Genomic DNA, 23,551 nt, shown 5'->3' with positions numbered 1-23,551 from the left:
TGAAGCATTATTGATGATGCTCATCAAACTTTGAGTTAACATCCATTTAGCTTCAACTGAGAATTAAGTTCTCGGGTATTTCATACACATATTCCAAATGTAAACCATTTGTATCATCATTTCATCATGTAAGAGCTGCTTCTTTTCTTTTTCAACAGAACAAAATATAAAAAAATATATCACACATATATCACATTTATATATATATATGTGCGATAATAAGGTGATAATTTTTGTGGTTCATTCCAACCCTTTCTTGTCCTAACTTCAACTCTCTGCCTACACATGAAACAATAGCTGTTACCATGGCAACCGTCTCCTGATTGCCAAGCACAGACTAATTGTCAAGACAATACCCATGTTTTTATGAATATAACTTGTTAAAATAGAGCATGATTAATATTTCCTTGTCCAAAATGTATTGGTAACCTCTCAACTAGAATCCGCTGCTTGTCGCTCAACCGTTGAATTTAGTTCTACATTCATCAACAAATGTAATTCACAGAAACACTCTTCCTCCGATAAATGATATTTCTTATGTTACAATCCCTCAGTGTGTCCTTTGAGAAGATTGAATAGAAGATTAAACACATCTTTTTTCTTAATTTCTTCATTTGAACGATAAACTGAGTCATATTGAGTTTAAGATGTGTAACTACAGTACATTTGTGGGGGGGGGGGGGGTATAGCAAACTCTTAACTGTCAATGCTTTCATTTCTATATACAGTGACAGTTCATATTGTCAAACAAACAATCTGCATTTCTTGTAAAAAAAACAAGCCTCATATTTCTCGTCTATGTGCAATACAACTGAGAAACCTTGGTTGGACTGCAGAAATGAAAAGTGCTTGTTTGAGTCTCGCTCATGTTTGTGTTATATTCACGGATCTGTTAGGAAAGAGCAGCAACTCGTCATGTTGGATTTCTTGAGGATTTCTTGTGTGTTGCAGTCTTTTATGGCCTGTAAGTGGGCAGAGGGAACCCTTGCTTTTATGATGGATGGATGGATGGATGGAAGGATGAATGGATGGATGGATGGAAGGATGAAGGGATGGATGGATGGATGGATGGATGGATGGATGGATGGATGGATGGATGGATGGATGGATGGATGGATGGATGGATGGATGGATGGATGGATGGATGGATGGACGGATGGAAGGATGAATGGATGGATGGATGGATGGATGGAAGGATGAAGGGATGGATGGATGGATGGATGGATGGATGGATGGATGGATGGATGGACGGATGGAAGGATGGATGGATGGAAGGATGAATGGATGGATGGATGGATGGATGGAAGGATGAAGGGATGGATGGATGGATGGATGGATGGATGGATGGATGGACGGATGGAAGGATGAATGGATGGATGGATGGATGGATGGATGGATGGATGGATGGATGGAAGGATGAATGGATGGATGGATGGATGGATGGATGGATGGATGGATGGATGGATGGATGGATGGATGGATGGATGGATGGATGGATGGATGGATGGATGGAAGGATGGATGGATGGATGGAAGGATGAAGGGATGGATGGATGGATGGATGGATGGATGGATGGATGGATGGAAGGATGGATGGATGGATGGAAGGATGAAGGGATGGATGGATGGATGGATGGATGGATGGATGGATGGATGGATGGATGGATGGATGGAAGGATGAATGGATGGATGGATGGATGGATGGATGGATGGATGGATGGATGGATGGATGGATGGATGGATGGATGGATGGATGGATGGATGGATGGACGGATGGAAGGATGAATGGATGGATGGATGGATGGAAGGATGAAGGGATGGATGGATGGATAAACTTTATTGAGGCCTCTGGAGAATTCTGTTCTGTGGTATGAAACAAAAAAGTCAAAGCTTTTTATTATTGCATGTTCTGAGTATTTGCTGCAATCAAATCACAAGTTTCTTTGTTTTCATCTTCGCTTAATGGACTGAATTTAAATACATCATAACGTTTTAAATGTAAGGTTTTAAAAAAGAAATATAATTTTGAAAAGCAATTAACATTAAGTTAAACCAGCTTATTATTAATATAAATAGAAAACTACATTTGCACATGGTATCACAACAATGATTGTATATTAAATGTGTGCATTGTGTAATAAATCACTGTAAACTGTTTATGTTATCAATGTTCCTATGAGCTTCAACTGCAGTAGATTACAAGGGACATGAGTTCGAACCCCTTCCTTCCCACTTATCTCTCTTGCCCAGCTGTGTTGATCGAGTGAAAGTTAAAGTGTGTAAACATGTAACTCTGTGCACACACACGTCAGCTGCTGATCACGCACATACAAACAGACAGTAGGTGCCAGATGCAGGTGTGTTAATGTTGGAGGTGGTTATCAGCCGAGAACAGCCTTATCAACGGGGCGTGATGACCTTGTCGCCTCATGCAACGACACAAAAGTTAGATTTCTGCTAAAAGTAAAGACAAAACGCATTAAAAGAACACATGAAGCATGTCATGGAACATGTTTCTGGTATTCAAGTGGTTGTAAAATATAAATGTTGGATTCTCTGAATCTTGTGTTGTGTTTCCAACCATCGCTACGAAACATTGTTACCATGGAAACACAGTGGGATTGGTTTTAATGAAAGGCCGATTTCTTAAACATATTTATGTGTGTTGGACAGGATTGAGATTCTCTGATGTTAGGAAACTGTTTTACAAACCGTGTAATGCTACAGAAAGTACATTAATGTGGTTTTATTGTGAATTTCTTGAAGTGAATTCACGTGTGCGTTTGTGCTGATTTGTGTTAAATAACGTGTGAGCAACTAAAGCTGTTGATGTGCTTGAACAAGAAATGTATAAGAAATGTGCAAATCAAAAAAAAAGACTGAAACCTCTGTTGCCATGCCAATGCTATTTGTAATTAGATCTTACGTTTGGTGCCTTCTTTGTATGATATATAAACCGCTGCGGATCTATGTAACATCTAAAAAAGATGTTTCTTCTCTGTGTCCTTCTTCTCTTCGCAGGAAACAGTAGAATATGCCTTCCTGATTATTTTCACGATAGAAACGTTTCTGAAGATTATTGCCTACGGCTTGGTCATGCACCAAAACTCCTATGTCCGAAATGGCTGGAACATGCTGGACTTTGTCATCGTCATTGTCGGGTAAGATGGAGGAAGTTAGTGGCGTCGTGCCTTTGATTTATCTTAGTTCTAAAGATGGAGAATCTCATTCAAATCTTCTGCACACTCACATAAACACATGTTTTACACATATTTTTGCTTCATGTACACAGAGAAATGATGTCTTACATGTATAAGACACACAGATATAAACACAAATATACTCAATATAGTCAAACAAAAGGATGATACTCTAACAAGATAAAAAAAAATGAGTCAAATACGTATCGGAAACATTAATTCTTTCCTTCTAAGTGTGTTTTATCTTTTCATTCTTCTTTAATCACTTGTGACATGTTGTGCTCTCTCTGCAGGTTGTTTAGTGTAGTTCTGGAGATGATAACCAAAGACGCTGACTCTGGTGGCCAGTCTGGGGGCAAACCTGGGGGGTTCGATGTCAAAGCCCTCCGAGCCTTTCGCGTCCTTCGACCCCTCCGCCTTGTCTCTGGTGTTCCTAGTGAGTGGCTGAGTTCTCCCGACACGATGAGCTGAAATATCTTCTGTTAAGACAATGTTATGAAACACGCAAACAAAAGCTTCAGCTCAGTGTTTAAATCTTGACCACCTTATGTTTTTGTCCCTTATCAGCAAATCAAGTATTTTCTAGTCCTGCATTCCGTCGTCTCCCCGGAGGAGCCTTCGGTCTTAGAATCTCACGTTGACCTTACGCGATGTTGCCCTGGTGCATTTGAAATCCATGCGTTGCCATAACAACATCATTCACCGATTTTTAACGGAATCGTCCTCTGGGGGAAGAAGAAGTTAAGATGAGCAGAAACGACATTTTCATTTCTATTTCTGGAGGAGCTTTGTCTGCCGGATGCACTCGTGATATTTGGACATGCTGACTTGCACTGGGTTTTATCTGTGCACAAAATTGTTTATATACTCATAATAATAATAATAGTCCTAATAATATATACATTTTTTTTTAAATCTCATCAGGAATGATGAGTCTACGACGGATGATTCAGACCCAATTGAATCAGTTCAGTTTAAACCGTCTTTTCTGTGTAAAAACATATTTTCATTCTTTGCAGGTTTACAGGTGGTTTTAAACTCCATCATTAAAGCCATGGTCCCTCTTCTCCACATTGCTCTCCTGGTTCTCTTTGTCATCATCATCTACGCCGTGATTGGTTTGGAGCTCTTCATTGGTAAAATGCACTCCACCTGCTACGTCATTCAAACAGGTGAGAAGGAATCAAAACGATGGTGATAACATGAATACAATCTGAATGTATGGTTATCTAGCCACTGTGGGCAGAAGCCTCTCGATGACGTGGCAGACGGCTTGTGAGAACGTCACAGCTGGAGACGGCTGGAAGATTTAATCCCCGAGAGTGAATGAACATATAGAATATACCATAGACGTGACCGAGAGCAGATGGTTCATTAGATCCAGTGATTAAATGACTTATGGCTGATTACTGTGACGACGTGCTTGACCTTTACTCTATTCATGGAGGAAGAACGCTGTGATAAATAGCTGTCGCTCAAAAGTAAAGCTTGACTTTGTGTATTTCAACCATTTTTAAAGGCTCTGGACGTAGACAAGCCAGTTCCTGTAATGATGCCCCCTGCTGAGCTGGCCGGTGTTTGGGAAGAATGTCACTCGGTTGAGACGCTTGTTAAGGAGATGTTCACGATATATAACCTGATGTTAGAGACAGAGTTTCATCGCTGTGCACGGACGACCTAATGGAACAACAAGACTGTTGTGTGAGAATCTGTCTCGCGAATCAAAGCGATCGTTTTAATCATTGCTAGATTTGTTCACCCCTTTTTTATTTTGCTATATATCTGTGACAAAACACACACAGGGCACAGATGCTGCTTCATTTACTGCACAGGAAGATAACATCGTGCCATTTTAGGGATAGGATTTGAGTTACAATGGTGTCGTTGCCCAGATGTTGCTGTACCTTCGAAGAAAACAAAGCTTTAATCAGAGACTTGGACGAAGCAATTAATGCTGGTAAAGTGTGAACTACATGCACAATGCTGATAGCACTTCATTGATGGGAGAAAACGTAACAGTAGCAACAGTTGGATGTGAGCAAGAATGAAGATAAGTACATCTTAATTAATAAAATGCAACAAAAAACTACCTTTTTTTTTTTAAGACCAGGGCTCTCCAAACCTTTTCCACGAGGGCTGCATTTAATGACGTGAAAATCCTTTTTAAAAATCTGATTTTAATGTTTTCTAAAATATACACACAGTTTTGGATATATTTGTTATGGTAAACCGAGTGAATGCGTGGTTGTCTCTCAGGTATCCTAGCAGAGGAAGAACCCACACCATGTGCTCCGTCGGGACATGGACGCCACTGCCTGCCTAACGTCACGGCCTGCAGGGAGGGATGGCAGGGCCCCAACAATGGCATCACCAACTTCGACAACTTCCTCTTCGCCATGCTGACGGTGTTCCAGTGCATCACCATGGAGGGCTGGACGGACGTTCTCTACTGGGTAATGTCCGGAACATTATTAACCCTTGTGTTGTCTCTGGGTCAAGGTGACCCGGTGGCAACAACAAACAAGTGAGTTTGTGGTATCCCTTGTGTTGTCTCTGGGTCAAGGTTAAGATGATGCATGACCCCGAGATAAACCTGAGAAATAATTAAGAATCATTTAATGACATCATTTATGAGGTGATGCAGTTATGCACCGATGTCGCCTGCTTTCATACACATGACCTGGAGAAGTGTTTCCTGCTAAGAGCTGTCGATCCTCACGAGCAGCATTGATTAGTCAAAACACCCACCACGAGCATTCTCTCCGCCCACAGACGATTCTTCACAGAGAGCCTTATCTGTGAAATAATTAACCTCGGTCTCTCCGCGCTGACACTCGCATGTATGTGTTGCCATGGAAATGTCAAACTCTACTTAAAATAGATGCAATTCAGTTTAGAAAAATGCAGCCCCGGCAGTGAAGTCGTCCTTTATTGTTGGACAGAGATTTAGAGGAAGTGAAGAAGGGAAATGAATCCTAATCTAGATCCAAGGTGAAAAAGCGGCCTTTAGAAGAGAACCATGGTGGTGTGGAGGGTGGAGGGGCTTCATGGAAGTGTCTCACACTGGGTTCAGAGGTCAACAACCGCTTCATGGATTATCTTCAAATGCCTGCCGACTTAATCCAGGTGCTCTTCACTGTTATTTGTAGAACATTTCAATTATCAAATGTTTTTGTGTCATGCATTGAGAAGAACAATAGATCCTCACTGAATGAGTCATGTGGTGAATTAATAGTTTGTCAATTATATATTAGTTTATGTGATTTTACTATCAATCTTGACCTGATCAACGCATGTGTTTTTTACCTGTGAAACAGATGAACGACGCGATGGGCTCCGAGCTGCCGTGGATTTACTTCGTCAGTTTGGTCATCTTTGGTTCTTTCTTCGTTCTCAACCTGGTTCTGGGAGTTTTGAGCGGGTGAGCATGTTCCTCCGCTTGAGAAAATATTTACACCGAGTGGAGATTTAAAAGTAATTTGTTCGAATCATGTTTGAATTTGATATTCTATCACTTTGAAAAAATGTAAAACCTGGTTCTGTCTTCAAACCGTTTCATGCTCGTGCAGCACAGCAGACATGTTTTCCTCTTCTCCGTCCAGAGAGTTCTCCAAAGAGAGAGAAAAGGCCAAAGCAAGGGGCGACTTCCAAAAGTTGCGAGAGAAGCAACAGCTGGAGGAAGATCTGAAAGGTTACCTGGACTGGATCACTCAGGCTGAAGACATTGACCCTGAGAACGAGGAGGAGGGAGATGAAGAGGGCAAGCGGAACCGTACGTCAACCATTTACAACTTTTTTTAACTTCTAGTTTTTGCTGAAACTGGAACAACAAGTGCCTTGGCTTCATTTTTCACCTCCTGCTATCGTTGCATTTTCTTTTTCTTCAAATCTCATTATAGAACATTTCATAAAACGTTTTATTTATCATATAAAAACATCATAACACATCAACATCCACTGTTATCCATCTTCATCCACCTGTTGTCTCGCTTGACTGCATGGAAATCAATACATTTCAAATGATATCCAAGTCATCCAGCATGAACATCAGGATGATACAATGTATTGAACGTCCTGTGAACAACACTTTTCAACACAAATGTTGACTTCATCGTATCATTTAAACCAAACCTTTCATTTTAGGTCAGATTTGCAGGCTCATCACTCATGTGGAAGATAGTCCTTTATCACCAGTCCATCGTTTTATCACAAGCATTTCCTAAGGCTCGTGTCCATTACACCGTCCATCCAGTAACTGTCCTGCTTTTCTGCTTCTGTAGAACTAACATGGTCTCCTGTGATGTCTGTGCCTTGTATGACGTCCAGATCGTTGCTAACGTTGTCTTTTCTCTCCTCTTCCTTGAACTAGTACTGTATTCTTTGTTCTTGTTGCTAATCTTCATTTTGTCCTTTTAATGTAAGTCTCTCTGTTTCATCCCGTCCACAATAATGCCTGTGATTTACACATTTAAACGTGACCAATGAGATCCTTTACATGTGGACGTTTTTTACAACTAACCAATTAATACTTTGTTCATAAAACGTTGAAACCTTGTTGCTTTGATGTCAAGTTGAGTAATTATGTAAATGTTATATGTTACATGTTGTAATATGTCAAAACAATTTTTGTGTATATATCTAATGATATCATTTAAGTATTTCTTTGCAACAATATTCTTCTTTTATTTTGCATCTTCAACTATTTTTTACTAAGTTTTTGGTCTGAATATTATTAAGTTAAGTTTAATCCACTTTTAACTCAGGCACTTCTAAAATAATGTAAACAATAATTAATAATTTATATTAGAATAACATTTAGTTCCTTGTCAACTTCAATTTTTTTTTTTTTAAGTTTTTCTTTTTGCGTATTTTTATCACATTTTATTGAATCAAGTACTGTAAAAAAAATGTATCTTATGAACTTATTTTTTCACAATAATTTCAAGTTACTTTTTTGTAAATGTGATTGTATTGTAACACAAATGTGGTTTCAGTAATGTGTAAATATCATGGAGCAGTTTACAAACAATACATCTAAACTCTGTCTGTGATGTAGAGACGATGCTGTACTTGAGGCTCGAGGCTCCGACGTCCCTGTTCTGTAGTTTGTTTTGCTGCTGTTCTTGTTCACTCCTCTCCTCCTCTGCTGCTACTGACCCACTGCTTCCTCTGCTGTCTGGCTTTGTGAACTGCATGTTGTTAAACCCCAGGGGTCACTCTTGCTGACCTCACTCAGAAGAAGAAAGGGAAGTTTGGCTGGTTCACCCAGTCCACAGAGACTCAGGGTAAATGTGTCTGTGTGAGTGTCGTCGCGTTTCATCCTGGAGTTTGTCTCTGCTTCGCTTACGTTTGACATCTGTCGGCGTCTTCATCATTCCATTGGAACTCCTTTGAAATAACACACTAATGATCATTCATCACATCACAGTTTTGGGTTAATCGATTGTGTTTCACAGTAAAAATGTATAGTACTTGTGATCATTTGTCTCTCTTAGAAATAACCTTAAATATTAGATCATTCTGTGTAATTGCATTTGTTTTAAATCCCTTTAATGATATTTTAATTCCATTTCCCATCAACTCACTGTCATAAAGAAAATATATATTTGAGAATATATATATTTTGCATGTGTGTGTTTTTTGACTGCACTCAATAATACTAACATCACGCAGCACACAGACCTGGACCAACTTGTCGTCACAAATGAAAACTTCAAGATTGTTTAAGATGTTTTTAAAACAAAATCAAGTTTGAATTTGGTCTGTTAGCTTTGACTAACTGTGAGCTGATCATCTTGTTTTCATGGTTCAGATCTTACAGATAAATCCAGTGTTAAAGTTGTTTTAAAGAGTTAATCGTTAACGTTAGTTCGTTCAAAGACAGTTTAGCTCTGCAGTGACGATGATTCGTGGTCGTGTTCTCACGTGACGGTTTGTGTGATGTGACAGCGAGCATGCCGGTGAGCGAGACGGAGTCGGTGAACACCGACAATCACACCGGAGAGGACGACATCGCGCCCTGCTGTGGTCCACTCTGGTAAAGAACATGTATAACACTGTGTCTGGTGTCCATGCGTCTGAACTGTAGATTCACTGAAAATGACATTTCAATTTGAATTATGCTAATATTTCACATTTTTAAATGTTTTAATTGTTTGTTCTCCTCAGTCAAAAAATCACTAAGTCAAAGTGCAGGTTAGTGAATTAAAGAGAAACATGTTTCATGCTCCATCTTTCTCTACTCATCCTGCATGCATTTCATTTTCATCCGTGTTATGTTTGCATGTTTGCTGTGGATTTATAACAATAACCCACTAAAGCTGAAGTCCAGCCGTACAGAGCATGAGCTTCATGTTGTCCTGCTTTTCACCTCAAGTCATGTTGTCTCGCGGAATCACTCTTGACCTTCATGTCAATCAAAGTTTAAATGACAGAGTCTGAAATCTGTGTCTTCCTCAGTCGTCAGTGGCGACGATGGAATCGCTTCTGCCGGAGGAAGTGTCGCGCGGCCGTGAAGTCTGTGACCTTCTACTGGCTGGTCATCATCCTGGTGTTCCTCAACACACTGACCATCGCGTCGGAACATTACAACCAGCCTGACTGGTTGACCGAAGTGCAAGGTATCAGCCAGAGCCGTGCGACTTTTGCATCGACACGCCGTGACTCTGTTCGTCTCTCGTCCAGATGTAGCCAACAAAGTTCTGCTGGCCATGTTCACCTTGGAGATGCTGGTGAAGATGTACAGTCTGGGCCTGCAGGCGTACTTTGTGTCGCTTTTCAACCGCTTTGACTGTTTCGTGGTGTGCGGGGGCATCGTGGAGACCATCCTGGTGGAGCTGGCCTTCATGTCTCCTCTGGGCATCTCTGTGTTCCGTTGTGTTCGCCTCCTGAGGATCTTCAAGGTCACACGGTGAGCCTTCAATGAACTCTATCATTATATAAGTGAACTATTGAATCCCTTCAATATAACAAGGACACATTGAACTTTTTGCTCAGGCATTGGGCATCACTGAGTAACTTGGTGGCATCTCTGCTCAACTCCATGAAGTCGATCGCCTCCCTGTTGCTTCTCCTCTTCCTCTTCATCATCATCTTCTCGCTGCTGGGCATGCAACTGTTTGGGGGGAAGTTCAACTTCGACGAGACCGTGACCAAAAGAAGCACTTTCGATAACTTCCCTCAAGCTCTGCTCACAGTGTTTCAGGTTTGAAAATGACCATTTCTTGAATCATTGGATTAAACCCAAGATAATCTAACACTTGCTTTCTTTACTCAGATCTTGACAGGCGAAGACTGGAACACTGTCATGTATGACGGCATCATGGCCTATGGAGGACCCGCCTCGTCAGGAATGGTGGTCTGCATCTACTTCATAATCCTCTTCATCTGTGGAAACTGTATCTTTGTGAAGGAACAGTTCTCAGGCATGTCTGGAGAAGTTCTGCCCTTTGTCAGTGTTTATTCTTCCTGAGTCACATGACCAGATATCCTGCTCAACGTCTTCTTGGCTATCGCTGTGGACAACCTCGCAGACGCAGAGAGCCTCAACACGGCCCAGAAGGAGGAGGAAGAGGCCAAGAAGAGGAGGAACAGTGCAAAGTACAGTGCAGGATTTCACAGTTCTGGTTTGTCACAAGAGCACTTTCCATTGGCAATGACCCAGCCTTCTGTCTCGCCACTTTCACTAAACAGAGAGGCGTTTACAGAGCAGAAGAGAGTGGAAATCACAGAAGACTTGCTTGGCGAGTCCAAGGTAAAAGGCAGAATGTCCCCAAAGAATCAAAAAGTTTTTACTTTTTAAAGCTTTTCTAAACCATAGTACTGTTGAATTTTCTGTTACTGGAAGTTGCTGATTTAAATCTGCATGTTAATGTTAAGCTCGACAATAATATCATAATATTGTAGTAGAAACAATCCATTAAAATATAAGTCACATGAAAGGACATGAAAATAAATGTGACTTGTCAAGTCATTGATCTACTATATTCAGGCTCCTGCAGACGATGAAGAAGACAAACGACTGTATCCTGCCATCGACTCTCCAGGTCAGATTAAAGAAATGATACTAAATGATCAACATCAAATACTATTTTCAAATGTGTTTTACTGCAGAGAGCCCAGTGGAGGATGAAAACGATGAGTCCCAAGACGCTCCTGTCGGTCCTCGTCCTAAAAGACTGTCAGAACTCACCATCAAAGAGAAGGTTCCTCCCATCCCTGAGGGCAGCGCCTTCTTCATCTTCAGTCGCACAAACCCGTGAGACAATAACCTGCGGTCGTTCGTCATTGTTTCATTAAAGTTATTTAAACCACTTTCTTCTTGTCTGCAGCATCCGTGTCTTCTGCCATAAACTGATCAACCATCAGATCTTCACCAACCTCATCCTCGTCTTCATCATGCTGAGCTCCGTCTCTCTGGCTGCTGAAGACCCCATTCGCAACTTCTCCGCTCGCAACATTGTAAGTACAAAAGTTAGATCGACACACACTGTTGTGTCTCGTCCTTTAAAGAGAAATATATATATTTATATACTTTCCACGTGTTACATGTTAGACTGGCATCATTAACTGCACATTTCACCTTGTTTTCTGAGCATTTTCTTGTTTTCAAACGTACACGACGACCTAAATGTGCGTGAAATCCATGTAGAATGTATCAGTGAGAGAGTTCTTCTGCAAATGAACTCTCTGAAGAATCACATTCTGATTTCACCGGGACCTCGTTTTCTTTTCTCTTCCTTTATGAGCGAAGTATTGAATTGCATGAGATTTTCTTATCTTGAATAAATATATATACAAATGAATGGATGGAAAAGGAAAGACAAATCAAAAGGTTTTTCCTTAAAAAATATATATACTTTTACATTTTTTTCAAAGAGCATTTCAAATCATTGAAAAAATAAATAAATATATTTATAATCATTTTAAGGGTAAATTAGAGCAAAACCATATTTCCAAAGAAGTAAATAATACTATAAGTACCATTAGTCAATACTAGTACTCCTATTAAAGATAATAAATACATCTGTTACTCTCGGAATCTTTAATTTTAAAATGCTTTCAAAAAAGAAAATATTGTCATTTTCATAAAACTTTAAAAGAAAACTTCAAGATTTCAGGTCTTTCATCAAAGCTGGTGGATGAAAACAATCTTCTTTTGTAAGTGTTCAAAGAATTCAAACCCTTTTTGAAAAGCAGTTAAACACAGTTAGAGTTTATATCTACCAATAATAATTATTACTACTTCAAATAATAATTAAGTCAGATTTCTTACCCTCGATCTAACAAGGGCTCATTTTAAGATTCTTTCCATGAAGCAAATATTGCTGGAGTCGTTATTCTAAAAGGTTTAAAGTGAATGTAAAGATTTCCAGTCTTTCATCAAAGCTGGTGGATGAAACCAAAGTTAAGATTAATAATAAAATAAACCTTTTCAGACTCCAGCTTGTGATTCATCCTCACTGTTGTTGTCCTGGATTGACTCGATGACTTGACCTTTGCCTCTTGCAGATACTTGGTTATTTTGACTATGCTTTCACCGCAATCTTTACTGTTGAGATCCTGTTGAAGGTAAATGTGTGTGTTGTGCGGTGTTGTATGTGGTGGGCGGAGCTTCAGTAACCCTGCGTGCTGCTGTCACTCTGATTGCCTCCTCAGATCCTAGGCTATGCAGACTATGTCTTCACTAGTATGTTTACATTTGAGATCCTTGTTAAGGTAAACGACAATAGGACCTGTCGCGCTGCCACGGCAACAACCCACCACCGCCGAGCTTGCTGCACACACCCCTCCCCCTCGTCAGCTCCGTCTCGTTAAAGTCCTGATTTCTATCTCTGAAGTCGGCCTGCTTGTCTTGTTGTCATGGCATCAATCCGTGAAGGTTGTTGGTTCTCGTCCGATATTTTCAATGTCATCGTTTTTTGTCTCGGTTCTATTAATCCTTTTTGGGTTAAAGACCTGCTGAGCCTTCGATACATTGAAGTGAGACACACGTTAGTTATATTTTAAATACTATTTATAACTCATGTGATGATAAATATGCGCATAAATAAATACACACTTCAATATTAAAGCATGGGATAAACAGGCTATTGATTTATAATGAGACTTTCTGTGACCAGAACCCCTGAAACCAACTATCTTTAGGTTCATGGGTTTAAAACCTTTCAGAAAAGACCATTTGTTATGAAGTGATAACAAAAATAAATCTTACGTAAACGTGAGAACTTCTTCATAAATACACAGAAAGAAATGTTCAGCAATAAGGTATCTTCGTGTATGTATTCTCTATTTTAATAAACCGTTTAAAAGACAGCAAACTGCATGAAACCCGACAAGGGATGGCTTTTGAATGTAGGAATTAAACATGTTATTGTGCATTAAAACTCCAACAAGATGAACTAGAAACACACTCAAAAAATGTTTTTATTTCTACCAATATTTATATATTTTTAATTCTTATACAACGTTAATAGCCTCATGACAATTGTTATTGTGCATTTAAAAACAGCATCGATAGCAATGAGTTCAATGAGGCAGCAGGTGGCAGAAGAGTCAACAAATCTGTGAAAAACGCGAAATTCTTACCTTGAATTTCATATTTCATTCTAAACATTTCATTAAAATCCCTTTTTTTCAATCCAGACATACGACTTGTATGGTCATCGCTACGAGGTCATCTGTCCGTCAATGTCTCGAAGGCTGCTTATTTAACCGTCAAAACATTTATTTCAATCTTGACTTTAAAACCACAGGCAGTCAACGGCCTGACACTTAGTTTTCCAATTCGTCTTAAATCCACTATAAAAAGAGCATTATCTTTCTTTATTAAATCCCAGCCACTGTCCCTTTGCTCGCTGCATGTCACCACCAGGTAAATCTCCTGCCCTTTTTAAGCTCAAATCTAAAATGAATTTGATCAGGAGATTAAAGTAGATTATATTTGATGGACAAAATGTTTGTAGTCCTGGATTATGTACAGCAGAAATGTTTTGTAGTGGCTTTGGAATGTGCCCCATGTTCAAACGCTGGTTGTGTGTTTGTGTGTGTGTGGTACTACTTGCACAGTAGTACTATTGTTCTTTGGAAACTGAATGTTTTTGTGATATGATTGCATATTTACACGCACATTTTGAAAATTAAACGACGCATGCTATTGGATGGAATGATTATTTATGCCACACACACGCACAGACAGTGAAGAGTGTATATATTGAATATTTAACACCCTGATAAAGCCAAATCAAACTTGAGAAGGATGTTGCTAACACGTGAAAGAAGAGATTCGTCAGCATGGATATTCTGTCTGTCCACTCATGCATGGATGTAACGGCATGTTGGACAGTGGCTTATGTATCTTACACATTTGCTACATGAATCAATAGTATGTTTCATGAGTAAAATAAGGCTAACGCTGGATAAAAATGTGGCAAATATCTTTATTTATTTAACACCAAAATCACATGATATCATCTTGAAATGACAGTAAATGACGATATCATGGCGATTGTCGTGTGACGCTCCTCGTGTCTCTCTTCAGATGACGGCATTTGGAGCTTTTCTTCACAAAGGAGCTTTCTGTAGAAACTACTTCAACCTATTGGACCTGCTGGTTGTTGGCGTGTCTCTGGTCTCCTTTGGGATTCAGTATGTATTTCTTTACTCTACCTTTTTCGACCCGAAAATGCTCAAATAAATTATTATTGAAGTTTAGATTGTTGTATCTTTCACGGTAAATTGATCTGAATGTCTTTGAGTCACATGAAAAGTACGTTCGATGTTTTATATTTTTCTCCTTTCTAGGTCTTCTGCGATCTCTGTGGTGAAGATCCTCCGTGTTCTGCGGGTCCTTCGTCCCCTCAGGGCCATAAACCGAGCTAAAGGCCTGAAGGTAATCCGGACATGAACACGATAATCAAGTGTCTTTCAAATAACTCCTGTCTCTCTCCAGCACGTGGTCCAGTGTGTGTTTGTGGCCATCAGGACGATCGGAAACATCATGATCGTCACCACGCTGCTGCAGTTCATGTTCGCCTGTATTGGTGTGCAGCTGTTTAAGGTAGAGACATAAAAAATCTAAAAATCTATCGATAAATTGATCAAATCTGACTTCAGCTGTTGTTTTCCTGCGCAGGGCAAGTTTTACAGATGTACAGACGATGCAAAGTCCAGTCCAGATGAATGCAGGTGAGCAGCTGATGACGGTTTGTGTGTTGAAGGTGTGAAAATGCTTCTGTGCTACATTGAAGGGGAACTTACATCCTTTACAATAACGGAGAAACGACACAGCCCATGATTCGGGAGAGAATCTGGTACAACAGCGATTTCAATTTCGACAACGTCCTCATGGCCATGATGGCGCTGTTCACCGTCTCCACGTTCGAGGGATGGCCCACGTGAGTCCAGCGTCCGACTTGATGGACGATCTTGTGGAACGTATTGAAGGAGAAACTCTTCTCCTTCTGCTCCAGATTGTTGTACAAGGCCATCGACTCCAACAAAGAGAACCTGGGGCCCATCTACAACTACCGTGTGGAAATCTCCATCTTCTTCATCATCTACATCATCATCATCGCCTTCTTCATGATGAACATCTTCGTGGGTTTCGTCATCGTCACCTTCCAGGAGCAGGGCGAGAAGGAGTACAAGAACTGTGAGCTGGACAAGAACCAGGTAGACGTGAACAACACCTGGAGTGAAGCCTGTGGTTCTGACTGAACCAAACCTTGTCTGTCGCTGCAGCGTCAGTGTGTGGAGTACGCCCTGAAGGCTCGGCCTCTCAGACGCTACATTCCCAAGAACCCATACCAGTACAAGTTCTGGTATGTGGTCAATTCCACTGGCTTTGAGTACGTCATGTTCGTCCTCATCATCCTCAACACCTTATGTCTGGCCATTCAGGTAATTACCTTGATTTATTTCTATATTTTGGAAAAACATGAATAAATGATCATGAGTTCTTGTTATATTCACTACATTCTGTTGTTTGGATTCATGCTTATGGTTTCTTTCAGCATCATGGTCAGTCTCATTTGTTCAACTACGCCATGGACATTCTCAACATGGTCTTCACTGGAGTGTTCACTGTGGAAATGATCCTCAAACTTGTTGCTTTTAAACCCAGGGTGAGTATGTTTAGAAGAAATGCAACGATGACAAACTTGTGTACCAAGAGAGGGATTGGATCAGAGGTTTCAAACTGAAGTCAATTCTGTTTTTAGCTTTAGCTATACTTATTATAGAGCCTGTGTTTCACTCATTTTCACTAGTTAACAGTTTTATTTTCTCGGTTAACTTGACTCAACTGAACATCTTGACGTGTCAAGAGTCTCATGCTAATGTTACGTCAGAGAAAATGTCGTGTTTTTTCAAAGTAAAACACCTTTCAGACAGTATTTAATAGAACATAAATGATATAAATATTATATACGGACCCAGAGTTGGTGAGGACTGGTTTAAAAAAATCAACAAAAATTATATTTCTGTGGGTTTACTGGAAATTTGGGCAATTTTTGACCAATTTGACATGTTGGTTTCATCTGAACTATATCATCAGATTATATAAATGATAGGATTTCATGTTATTATCTTTATTCTTTGACATTGTAAAAAGACAAGTCGAGGGACGCAAGTTCGAGACCCCTGGCTTAATAAAGTCTCTACAAACCTGGCCTTGTTTTCCTGCTCAGTAGTTTCTATTTGTCCTGATCCAGTGTTTATGTTTAGACTATGAACATGCTCTCCGTACCCCTTCTCTCCCTCTCGCCGGCTGTGCGTGATGCCACATACAGGGTTATCTCAGGGACCCCTGGAATGTCTTCGATGCTCTGGTGGTGATCGGCAGTGTAATAGACATCGTACTCAGCCAGGTAGAGAGACGTCAGTCGGCCAATCCTCGCTCGGCATCACTGCTTCTGTTAGTCAAACTGATGTGTCCATCATTTTCTGCTCAGGCTTTTTGACACTTTGTGGACACCGTAGACCACACGTTTGTCGGCAAACAAATCATTTGAACTCACTGTTCATCGGATGATCTGTCACCTGGTCCTAAAGTGTAAAACAATCCCTAAAGTGGAACTTCTCCATGATGACACTCCAGGACTCTGTGACAGATTTCTCCTTCTTTTAATCACTATTTTGTCTCTTTTGTGTCTACATCTTCCATAAATAGATTTATGTTCCATGTCTGTGTGCTCGCGCTTGCAGAACTATTTTGCTGATGCATGGAACACGTTTGATGCCTTGATTGTTGTGGGTAGCGTGGTTGACATTGCCATCACTGAGATCAATGTAAGTAAACGTTTCTCATCCGGTTTTCATGTTGTTCGTCAGCAGAGGCTCCGCTGTAGCGACAGACGATCACAAAGAAAGTAGATTTGATTTGGTATTAATTCAATCTTCCATCAAACTATATGTCATTTAATGCTGCTTTGATGCTTTCAACTGCTACAGCAGGACCTTTGTCTGAAGATGTTTTATGAATCTATGACTCGGTTAACTGTGTACATTAGAATATAATAATAGACAAACATTGACAGCCTTTGTCATTTATACTCATCAAGGTCTAGATTATTTTCAATATAGACATTCACACACTTTTATTTGTTGATCCTTTTATCGTTTTAGATGAACGTGTCTTGCAATAGAAATATATGATTTGAAATACTAAGACAATTCTTTACAATTTTCTGACATAAACATAGTATTAACCGTCGCTTTTATCTACACATTTGCGATTAAGGTTGATATTTATGAACACCAATGAATCCAAATTTAACTTAATATTTTGCAAGTGCAACTAATCTGTAGATTTTATATTGAATTGAATTGATTTCTCAGCAAATGTTCCTGTTGCATGTGAGGCTGATTTATTCTGTCTGTGATGATTCTTGTGTCGAGCTCCAAACATGCTGCGTCGGCTCCGATCTTTAGATAAACAAATGCATTTTAACGTCCGCTGCTTCATTTGTTCATTGGTGCCAAATACAAGGGGATTAACTCAAAGCTTTTGGTTTCAAGTCGGCAGCCATTCCTGTGGTCACAGTGATAGTGGATCCAGGGGTAAGAAGAAGACCCTGCATCCCAACTGTCGTCACTGTCTGTCTCTCGCTTAATGGACACTGGAATGTTTTTAATTCACTTTATTTTTGTTTCTTCTGTTTCTGAGTCACATCTTGTTTGGTGAGAATGTTGTACGTATTATGTCAACAGTCGAGGGACATATTATTTCTCCTGGTTTCAAACAAACGATCTTAAAGCAGGGGAATTAAACCTGTGACTTGTCTTTTGCTGTTGCACTGTGTGGTTAATTCACTCACTTCACCTGCATGACTGTTGTTGTCGTTCTTCTCTGTTCAAGGATTTTTCTTCAGATATTTCGATTTATTACGATTGACTTGTTGTGACCGAAACGGATCAACTTTTCCCTTTAACTTGCAAATAACTTTCTTCGCTGCGTATCTTTCTTCTGTCTTTACACAATCTTACATTTAAAACCTTTCGGCTTGTTTTAGGAACATGTTTGAGTGGTTGAAGCTTTCGGCCACGACTGTATTCCGGTGCATGATCTTCAAATGTTTAGAACTGGTCCAATGACTTGACTTCTCCGTCCGAGGAGTTTCATCCAAGTGCATGTCTGCTGTGATCACAACAAATGTCTTTGGATGTTTTTCTGAACATGTCGTGTGACATTGATATCATGCATGAGTGATTCCATGTAAGAAAACCAACGGAGAACAAAAGGTGTAATAAATCCCTCGATACATGGTTTCAGAACACAGAGGACAGCGCTCGCATCTCCATCAACTTCTTCCGCCTCTTCAGAGTCATGCGTCTGGTCAAGTTGTTGAGCCGCGGGGAAGGAATAAGAACTCTCTTGTGGACCTTCATCAAATCCTTCCAGGTGAGACATGCTGGATAAATGATCATTTTCTATCACATAAATCTTTGAGAAAATGTAACTGATTGTTGAGTTTGTTTGAATAAATCATTGTATTAATAATTGAACTTTCTTCAAACAGGCTCTTCCATATGTCGCTCTTCTGATCGCCATGTTGTTCTTCATCTACGCTGTGATCGGGATGCAGGTCATTAGAAATCTTCTAATCAGTCTTAATGAAATGGTCCTCGTGTTCTGATTAGATTTGTTTTAATTGACCTCCTGCAGGTTTTCGGGAAAATTGCGATGGTGGATGGAACGCAGATAAATCGCAACAACAATTTTCAGACCTTCCCTCAATCCGTCCTGATGCTGTTCAGGTTTGTGTTCATGTTTGATCAGCAGTGGCTTTTTAAATGTACGCGTCGTATACGGTGACAGTTGAAAGGATCCTTCAAGCTAAACCAAATCAAGCTAAATTATTATTTTAATGTATTTTATGTAACTTTTAAAAAGCCTATATAAAAGCACATTTTCCTAAATATTCTTTTTATATTCCCTTGAAAGTAAAATTGTTGGTTTTTACATGACCTTTGACCTGATGAGGGGGACATAAATACAGTTAAAGGGCCACGTCTTCGTTAAATGCTTCCTTCATTTAGGGATTAAAATAAATAAAAAGAACATTGAGGTTGTCTATAGACTTGTATTTATTTTGATATCATTTATTTTGAAACGGTGTCCCTCAGATGTGCCACAGGAGAAGCCTGGCAGGAGATCATGCTGGCCTGTCTGCCAGGAAAGCTGTGTGACAGTGAGTCGGACTACAACCCTGGAGAGGAGAGGACGTGTGGGACCGGCTTCGCCATCATCTACTTCATCAGCTTCTACATGCTGTGCGCTTTCCTGGTGGGTGTTTGTCTCGTGCGTTCTTAAAAAACACGACGAAGAGATGCAATGAACTCGTCTGTCGCTTCCAGATCATCAACCTGTTTGTCGCCGTCATCATGGACAACTTTGACTACCTGACCCGCGACTGGTCCATCCTCGGGCCGCATCATCTGGACGAGTTCAAAAGAATTTGGTCCGAGTACGACCCTGAAGCCAAGTGAGTGTCAACATCAGATGATCGTACACAAACACTCAGGTTTACAGTCGTATCTTGATAATAATCAAGTACTTTTCATTTCAGAGGAAGAATTAAACACCTTGATGTCGTGACGCTGCTGAGGAGGATCCAGCCTCCGCTTGGCTTTGGCAAGTTGTGTCCTCACAGAGTCGCCTGCAAGGTAAACCACAAATAAATCCCATCCTTCTTTAATGAAAGACTCATATTATACTTAATACAAACATGAAATCTATCGTCTGCAAATAGACATGTTTTGGTTCATCATTATACTTAAGAGCGTCTACACTAACTATCTGTGTTTGCAGCGGTTGGTGGCGATGAACATGCCTCTCAACAGTGACGGCACCGTGATGTTCAACGCCACGCTGTTCGCTCTGGTGAGGACGGCTCTGAAGATCAAGACAGACGGTGAGTCTCTCCCAGGATCCTCTCTGGTTTTCCCCAACGTAACAAAATGGATTCACTTCTATTTAAAATGGCAGTTAATTTTGAGTATTTGTTCTGTTTTTTAAAGGCAACCTGGAACAGGCCAACGAGGAGTTGAGGGCTGTGATCAAGAAGATCTGGAAGAGGACCAGCATGAAGCTTCTGGATCAAGTTGTTCCCCCTGCAGGCGGTTAGTGGTATTACATGCGCATGATCCACCTCAAAAACGTCAGTTGTCTTCACATATGATGGTGGAGTTTATTATGCAGTTTTTAAACACTATCTTCAACAGACACTCATTCAAGAATCACTCGCATCTGCTTCTGCATATTTTTCTTGCTTTATTTATCTTGGTTCTGCACGTGTGTGACTCACGCTTCTGTCTCTCTTTTTTTCAATGTTCTGTGCCGAGCTTCTCTCTCTCTCACAGCGTCTCTGCTTGTAGTCGCTCGAGCTGCTTCTCTGCTTGTAGTCGCTCGAGCTGCTTCTCTGCTTGTAGTCGCTCGAGCTGCTTCTCTGCTTGTAGTCGCTCGAGCTGCTTCTCTGCTCTTTCTGCCGCCCTGAGCTCTCTGCAGTTGTCCTGCCTTAGCCTGGTGGCATGAAGCTGCTGTCGCCTCAGGACTCCACGGTTCTGCTCGGACACGAAAACCTGCTTTAGATTTCATTTAAGAATCAAACTATTGTCTCAAACTATTTCATGTGAAAGGTTAAATACTTTATCCTAAATTAATAATTTAGCTTCCAGGAATTTCATTTTATTTCCCTTAAACTGTTGGAACTAAAGTAATAAGTGTTGTCTTAATACATTATACATAATATGATTATTTATTTATATAATAAAGTCAGTTATATATGCGGTTTTCAAATTTATTTTTTAAGAGTAATCTGAAACAATTGATAAAACAAAGGATTTTTTAGTCACTGCTCAAATGTGGTGAGAATATAAATAACAAACTTGCTGTTGTGAATATAAGTAAACTTAAATTAAAGTATAAAACACATATATTCTTGCTCTATTTCAATCTCTCTCCTTAAAACAACCATTTAATTCTTGATTTCATCCGTACTAGACATAAATCTTTCTGTCTGAGCAGAACCTACAGCAGTTCCTCTGTGGCTGTGTCATCTGCTGATGGAAAAGATGGATCAGGATCTGAACCCAATCAATGGGTTCAGCGTTTTCTCCAACGATCCACACGTCATCCTTCGCCTTTTCTCGATCCTGCACAAGAGAAAAGGTGTCGGTGACTCGTGTTAAACACTTTTCCTTTGGTCTTATATCACAGCCACATGTTTGATTTTAGACTCCCATCCTGCTTCTTCATAGCTCTAGTCTGAGTGGATCATCCTCACGTGGTCCAGCCTCCCTGCATGATCCGTGCTGTGCAGCTAGATCTGCTGAGTCTGTGCTTTCTTAGGTCACTTCCTGCTTGTGTTTCTGGCTGTAGATTCTTCAGCTTCTGTGGGACTGGGTCGTCTTTTCTTCCAGTGAATTGCTAACGATGAAATGAGCTAAATCAGATCTGGACTTCTGAGAATATAGTGCTAAAGTTCTACGTCACACAGCTTTAGTTTGTGCTTTTTTTGTTATTTTTCCTCTTCAATATATTGTTGTTTATCAAAAAGCTTTTATAGAATAGTTTTCTAAGGCTCTCCAGAACATACTAAATACCCAATTCATGATGTAAGGAAGGACATTTCATGGCGATTAGAATCACATTCGACCACAGACTGCGACACAGAGACAAACGGGTCAATAAGTGAAACATTTCTAATCTCATCTCCGGTTGTTGAATCTTTATTAAGCAACACCTTCTTGTTCGTTTGTGTCGGCTCTGTCTGTTCCATTTTTATTTAATTTTATTCAAAGAGTCAAATCTTAACAGTTATCTGAAGACATTTGACAGTTTAAAAATACAAGAGGAGAGAAAAACATAAAATATATACAAATATATTCAGCTTATGATACAATTCATTGCGATATAGTTCATTACAATAGCATCATTTAAAAAGACAGAATTGTTGTGACATATTGTGTTTGTTCAACTTTCTTTTCATTGAATTAATAGAACTGAAAGTCAAAATATGTCCAAATATCAGCTTTAAAAGCTGCTGGAGCCGCTGTATCCTCTCGTCCTCAGTCATCGCCGGGATCTCGGGGGATTTCATCGTTCCTTCAGATGCGAGGACGTAATGACGGCTGCCTTCTAGTGGAAATAAGTTGAATTAAAAGACAAAATTGAACAAACCCTGTGAATATTTACATAGTAATTGAAACTATATATTTAAACACACTAATTATAAATAAACAAAAATATCTATATACAAATAAAATAGTTTGTCACTGGCCAAAACAAAATAATATAGTATATATAATAATAATAATAATATATATAAGAAAAGGAGAGGAAAAGATCAGTGTAGAGACCAGAGTGGTATCTGTGGGATCGTGGATCTGTGAGACTAGCGAGGACGTAGCATGTGACCACAGGAGGGAGGTCCGGTTCTGACCCGGGAGGCTTTGGTGTGTGTGTCCACTCAGATGACGAGGTCACAGTGGGGAAGTTCTATGCCACCTTCCTGATACAGGACTACTTCAGGAAGTTCAAGAGGCGCAAAGAGCAAGGTCTGGTGGGAAGACGCTCCTTTGACAGGACCAACAGCACCATGGCTCTACAGGTCCGGTCCAAGTCTCTCAGAGGATCTGTACGGTGTCATCACGTCGTGTCGCTCTCATGGTTCCAGGCGGGTCTGCGCACGCTTCACGACATCGGACCGGAGATACGAAGAGCCATATCATGTGACCTGCAGGAGGAGGGGCTCGTCGACGCCAACGGCGAGGAGGACGAGGAGATCTACCGGGTGAACACCTCAGGACGACACATGTGGTCCGAGTCAGAACCAGAGGAAGGATGAAGGC

General features: G+C 40.2%; 1 protein-coding gene across 3 annotated transcripts in view; it reads left to right on the top strand.

Annotated features, from left to right (window-relative positions):
- cacna1db (calcium channel, voltage-dependent, L type, alpha 1D subunit, b) overlaps positions 1-23,551 on the top strand; it is a 47,570-nt gene that overhangs the window by 18,152 nt on the left and 5,867 nt on the right. Inside the window, exons 4-44 of one of the 3 annotated variants that reach the window (XM_087781911.1) lie at positions 3,021-3,160; positions 3,493-3,635; positions 4,219-4,371; positions 5,456-5,652; positions 6,517-6,620; positions 6,802-6,971; positions 8,410-8,484; positions 9,149-9,236; positions 9,368-9,394; positions 9,659-9,819; positions 9,884-10,109; positions 10,196-10,403; positions 10,476-10,596; positions 10,684-10,798; positions 10,892-10,952; positions 11,190-11,244; positions 11,312-11,456; positions 11,530-11,659; positions 12,710-12,769; positions 12,857-12,916; positions 14,739-14,845; positions 15,002-15,089; positions 15,150-15,257; positions 15,333-15,385; positions 15,448-15,594; positions 15,670-15,871; positions 15,941-16,099; positions 16,213-16,323; positions 16,990-17,067; positions 17,405-17,488; positions 18,218-18,259; positions 18,972-19,100; positions 19,219-19,284; positions 19,365-19,456; positions 19,826-19,985; positions 20,057-20,184; positions 20,269-20,365; positions 20,511-20,613; positions 20,720-20,821; positions 23,174-23,310; positions 23,377-23,493. In XM_087781911.1, the coding sequence (XP_087638037.1) occupies positions 3,021-3,160; positions 3,493-3,635; positions 4,219-4,371; positions 5,456-5,652; positions 6,517-6,620; positions 6,802-6,971; positions 8,410-8,484; positions 9,149-9,236; positions 9,368-9,394; positions 9,659-9,819; positions 9,884-10,109; positions 10,196-10,403; positions 10,476-10,596; positions 10,684-10,798; positions 10,892-10,952; positions 11,190-11,244; positions 11,312-11,456; positions 11,530-11,659; positions 12,710-12,769; positions 12,857-12,916; positions 14,739-14,845; positions 15,002-15,089; positions 15,150-15,257; positions 15,333-15,385; positions 15,448-15,594; positions 15,670-15,871; positions 15,941-16,099; positions 16,213-16,323; positions 16,990-17,067; positions 17,405-17,488; positions 18,218-18,259; positions 18,972-19,100; positions 19,219-19,284; positions 19,365-19,456; positions 19,826-19,985; positions 20,057-20,184; positions 20,269-20,365; positions 20,511-20,613; positions 20,720-20,821; positions 23,174-23,310; positions 23,377-23,493 (4,749 nt within the window). The remainder of the gene's footprint in view (positions 1-3,020; positions 3,161-3,492; positions 3,636-4,218; positions 4,372-5,455; positions 5,653-6,516; positions 6,621-6,801; positions 6,972-8,409; positions 8,485-9,148; positions 9,237-9,367; positions 9,395-9,658; positions 9,820-9,883; positions 10,110-10,195; positions 10,404-10,475; positions 10,597-10,683; positions 10,799-10,891; positions 10,953-11,189; positions 11,245-11,311; positions 11,457-11,529; positions 11,660-12,709; positions 12,770-12,856; positions 12,917-14,738; positions 14,846-15,001; positions 15,090-15,149; positions 15,258-15,332; positions 15,386-15,447; positions 15,595-15,669; positions 15,872-15,940; positions 16,100-16,212; positions 16,324-16,989; positions 17,068-17,404; positions 17,489-18,217; positions 18,260-18,971; positions 19,101-19,218; positions 19,285-19,364; positions 19,457-19,825; positions 19,986-20,056; positions 20,185-20,268; positions 20,366-20,510; positions 20,614-20,719; positions 20,822-23,173; positions 23,311-23,376; positions 23,494-23,551) is intronic. The other 2 variants (XM_087781908.1, XM_087781909.1) reach the window with 2 other exon arrangements.

Source organism: Callionymus lyra, chromosome 19, assembly GCF_982586985.1.
Source record: "Callionymus lyra chromosome 19, fCalLyr1.hap1.1, whole genome shotgun sequence".
NCBI lineage: Eukaryota > Metazoa > Chordata > Actinopteri > Syngnathiformes > Callionymidae > Callionymus > Callionymus lyra.
This window is presented reverse-complemented; position numbering and strand designations above follow the sequence as displayed.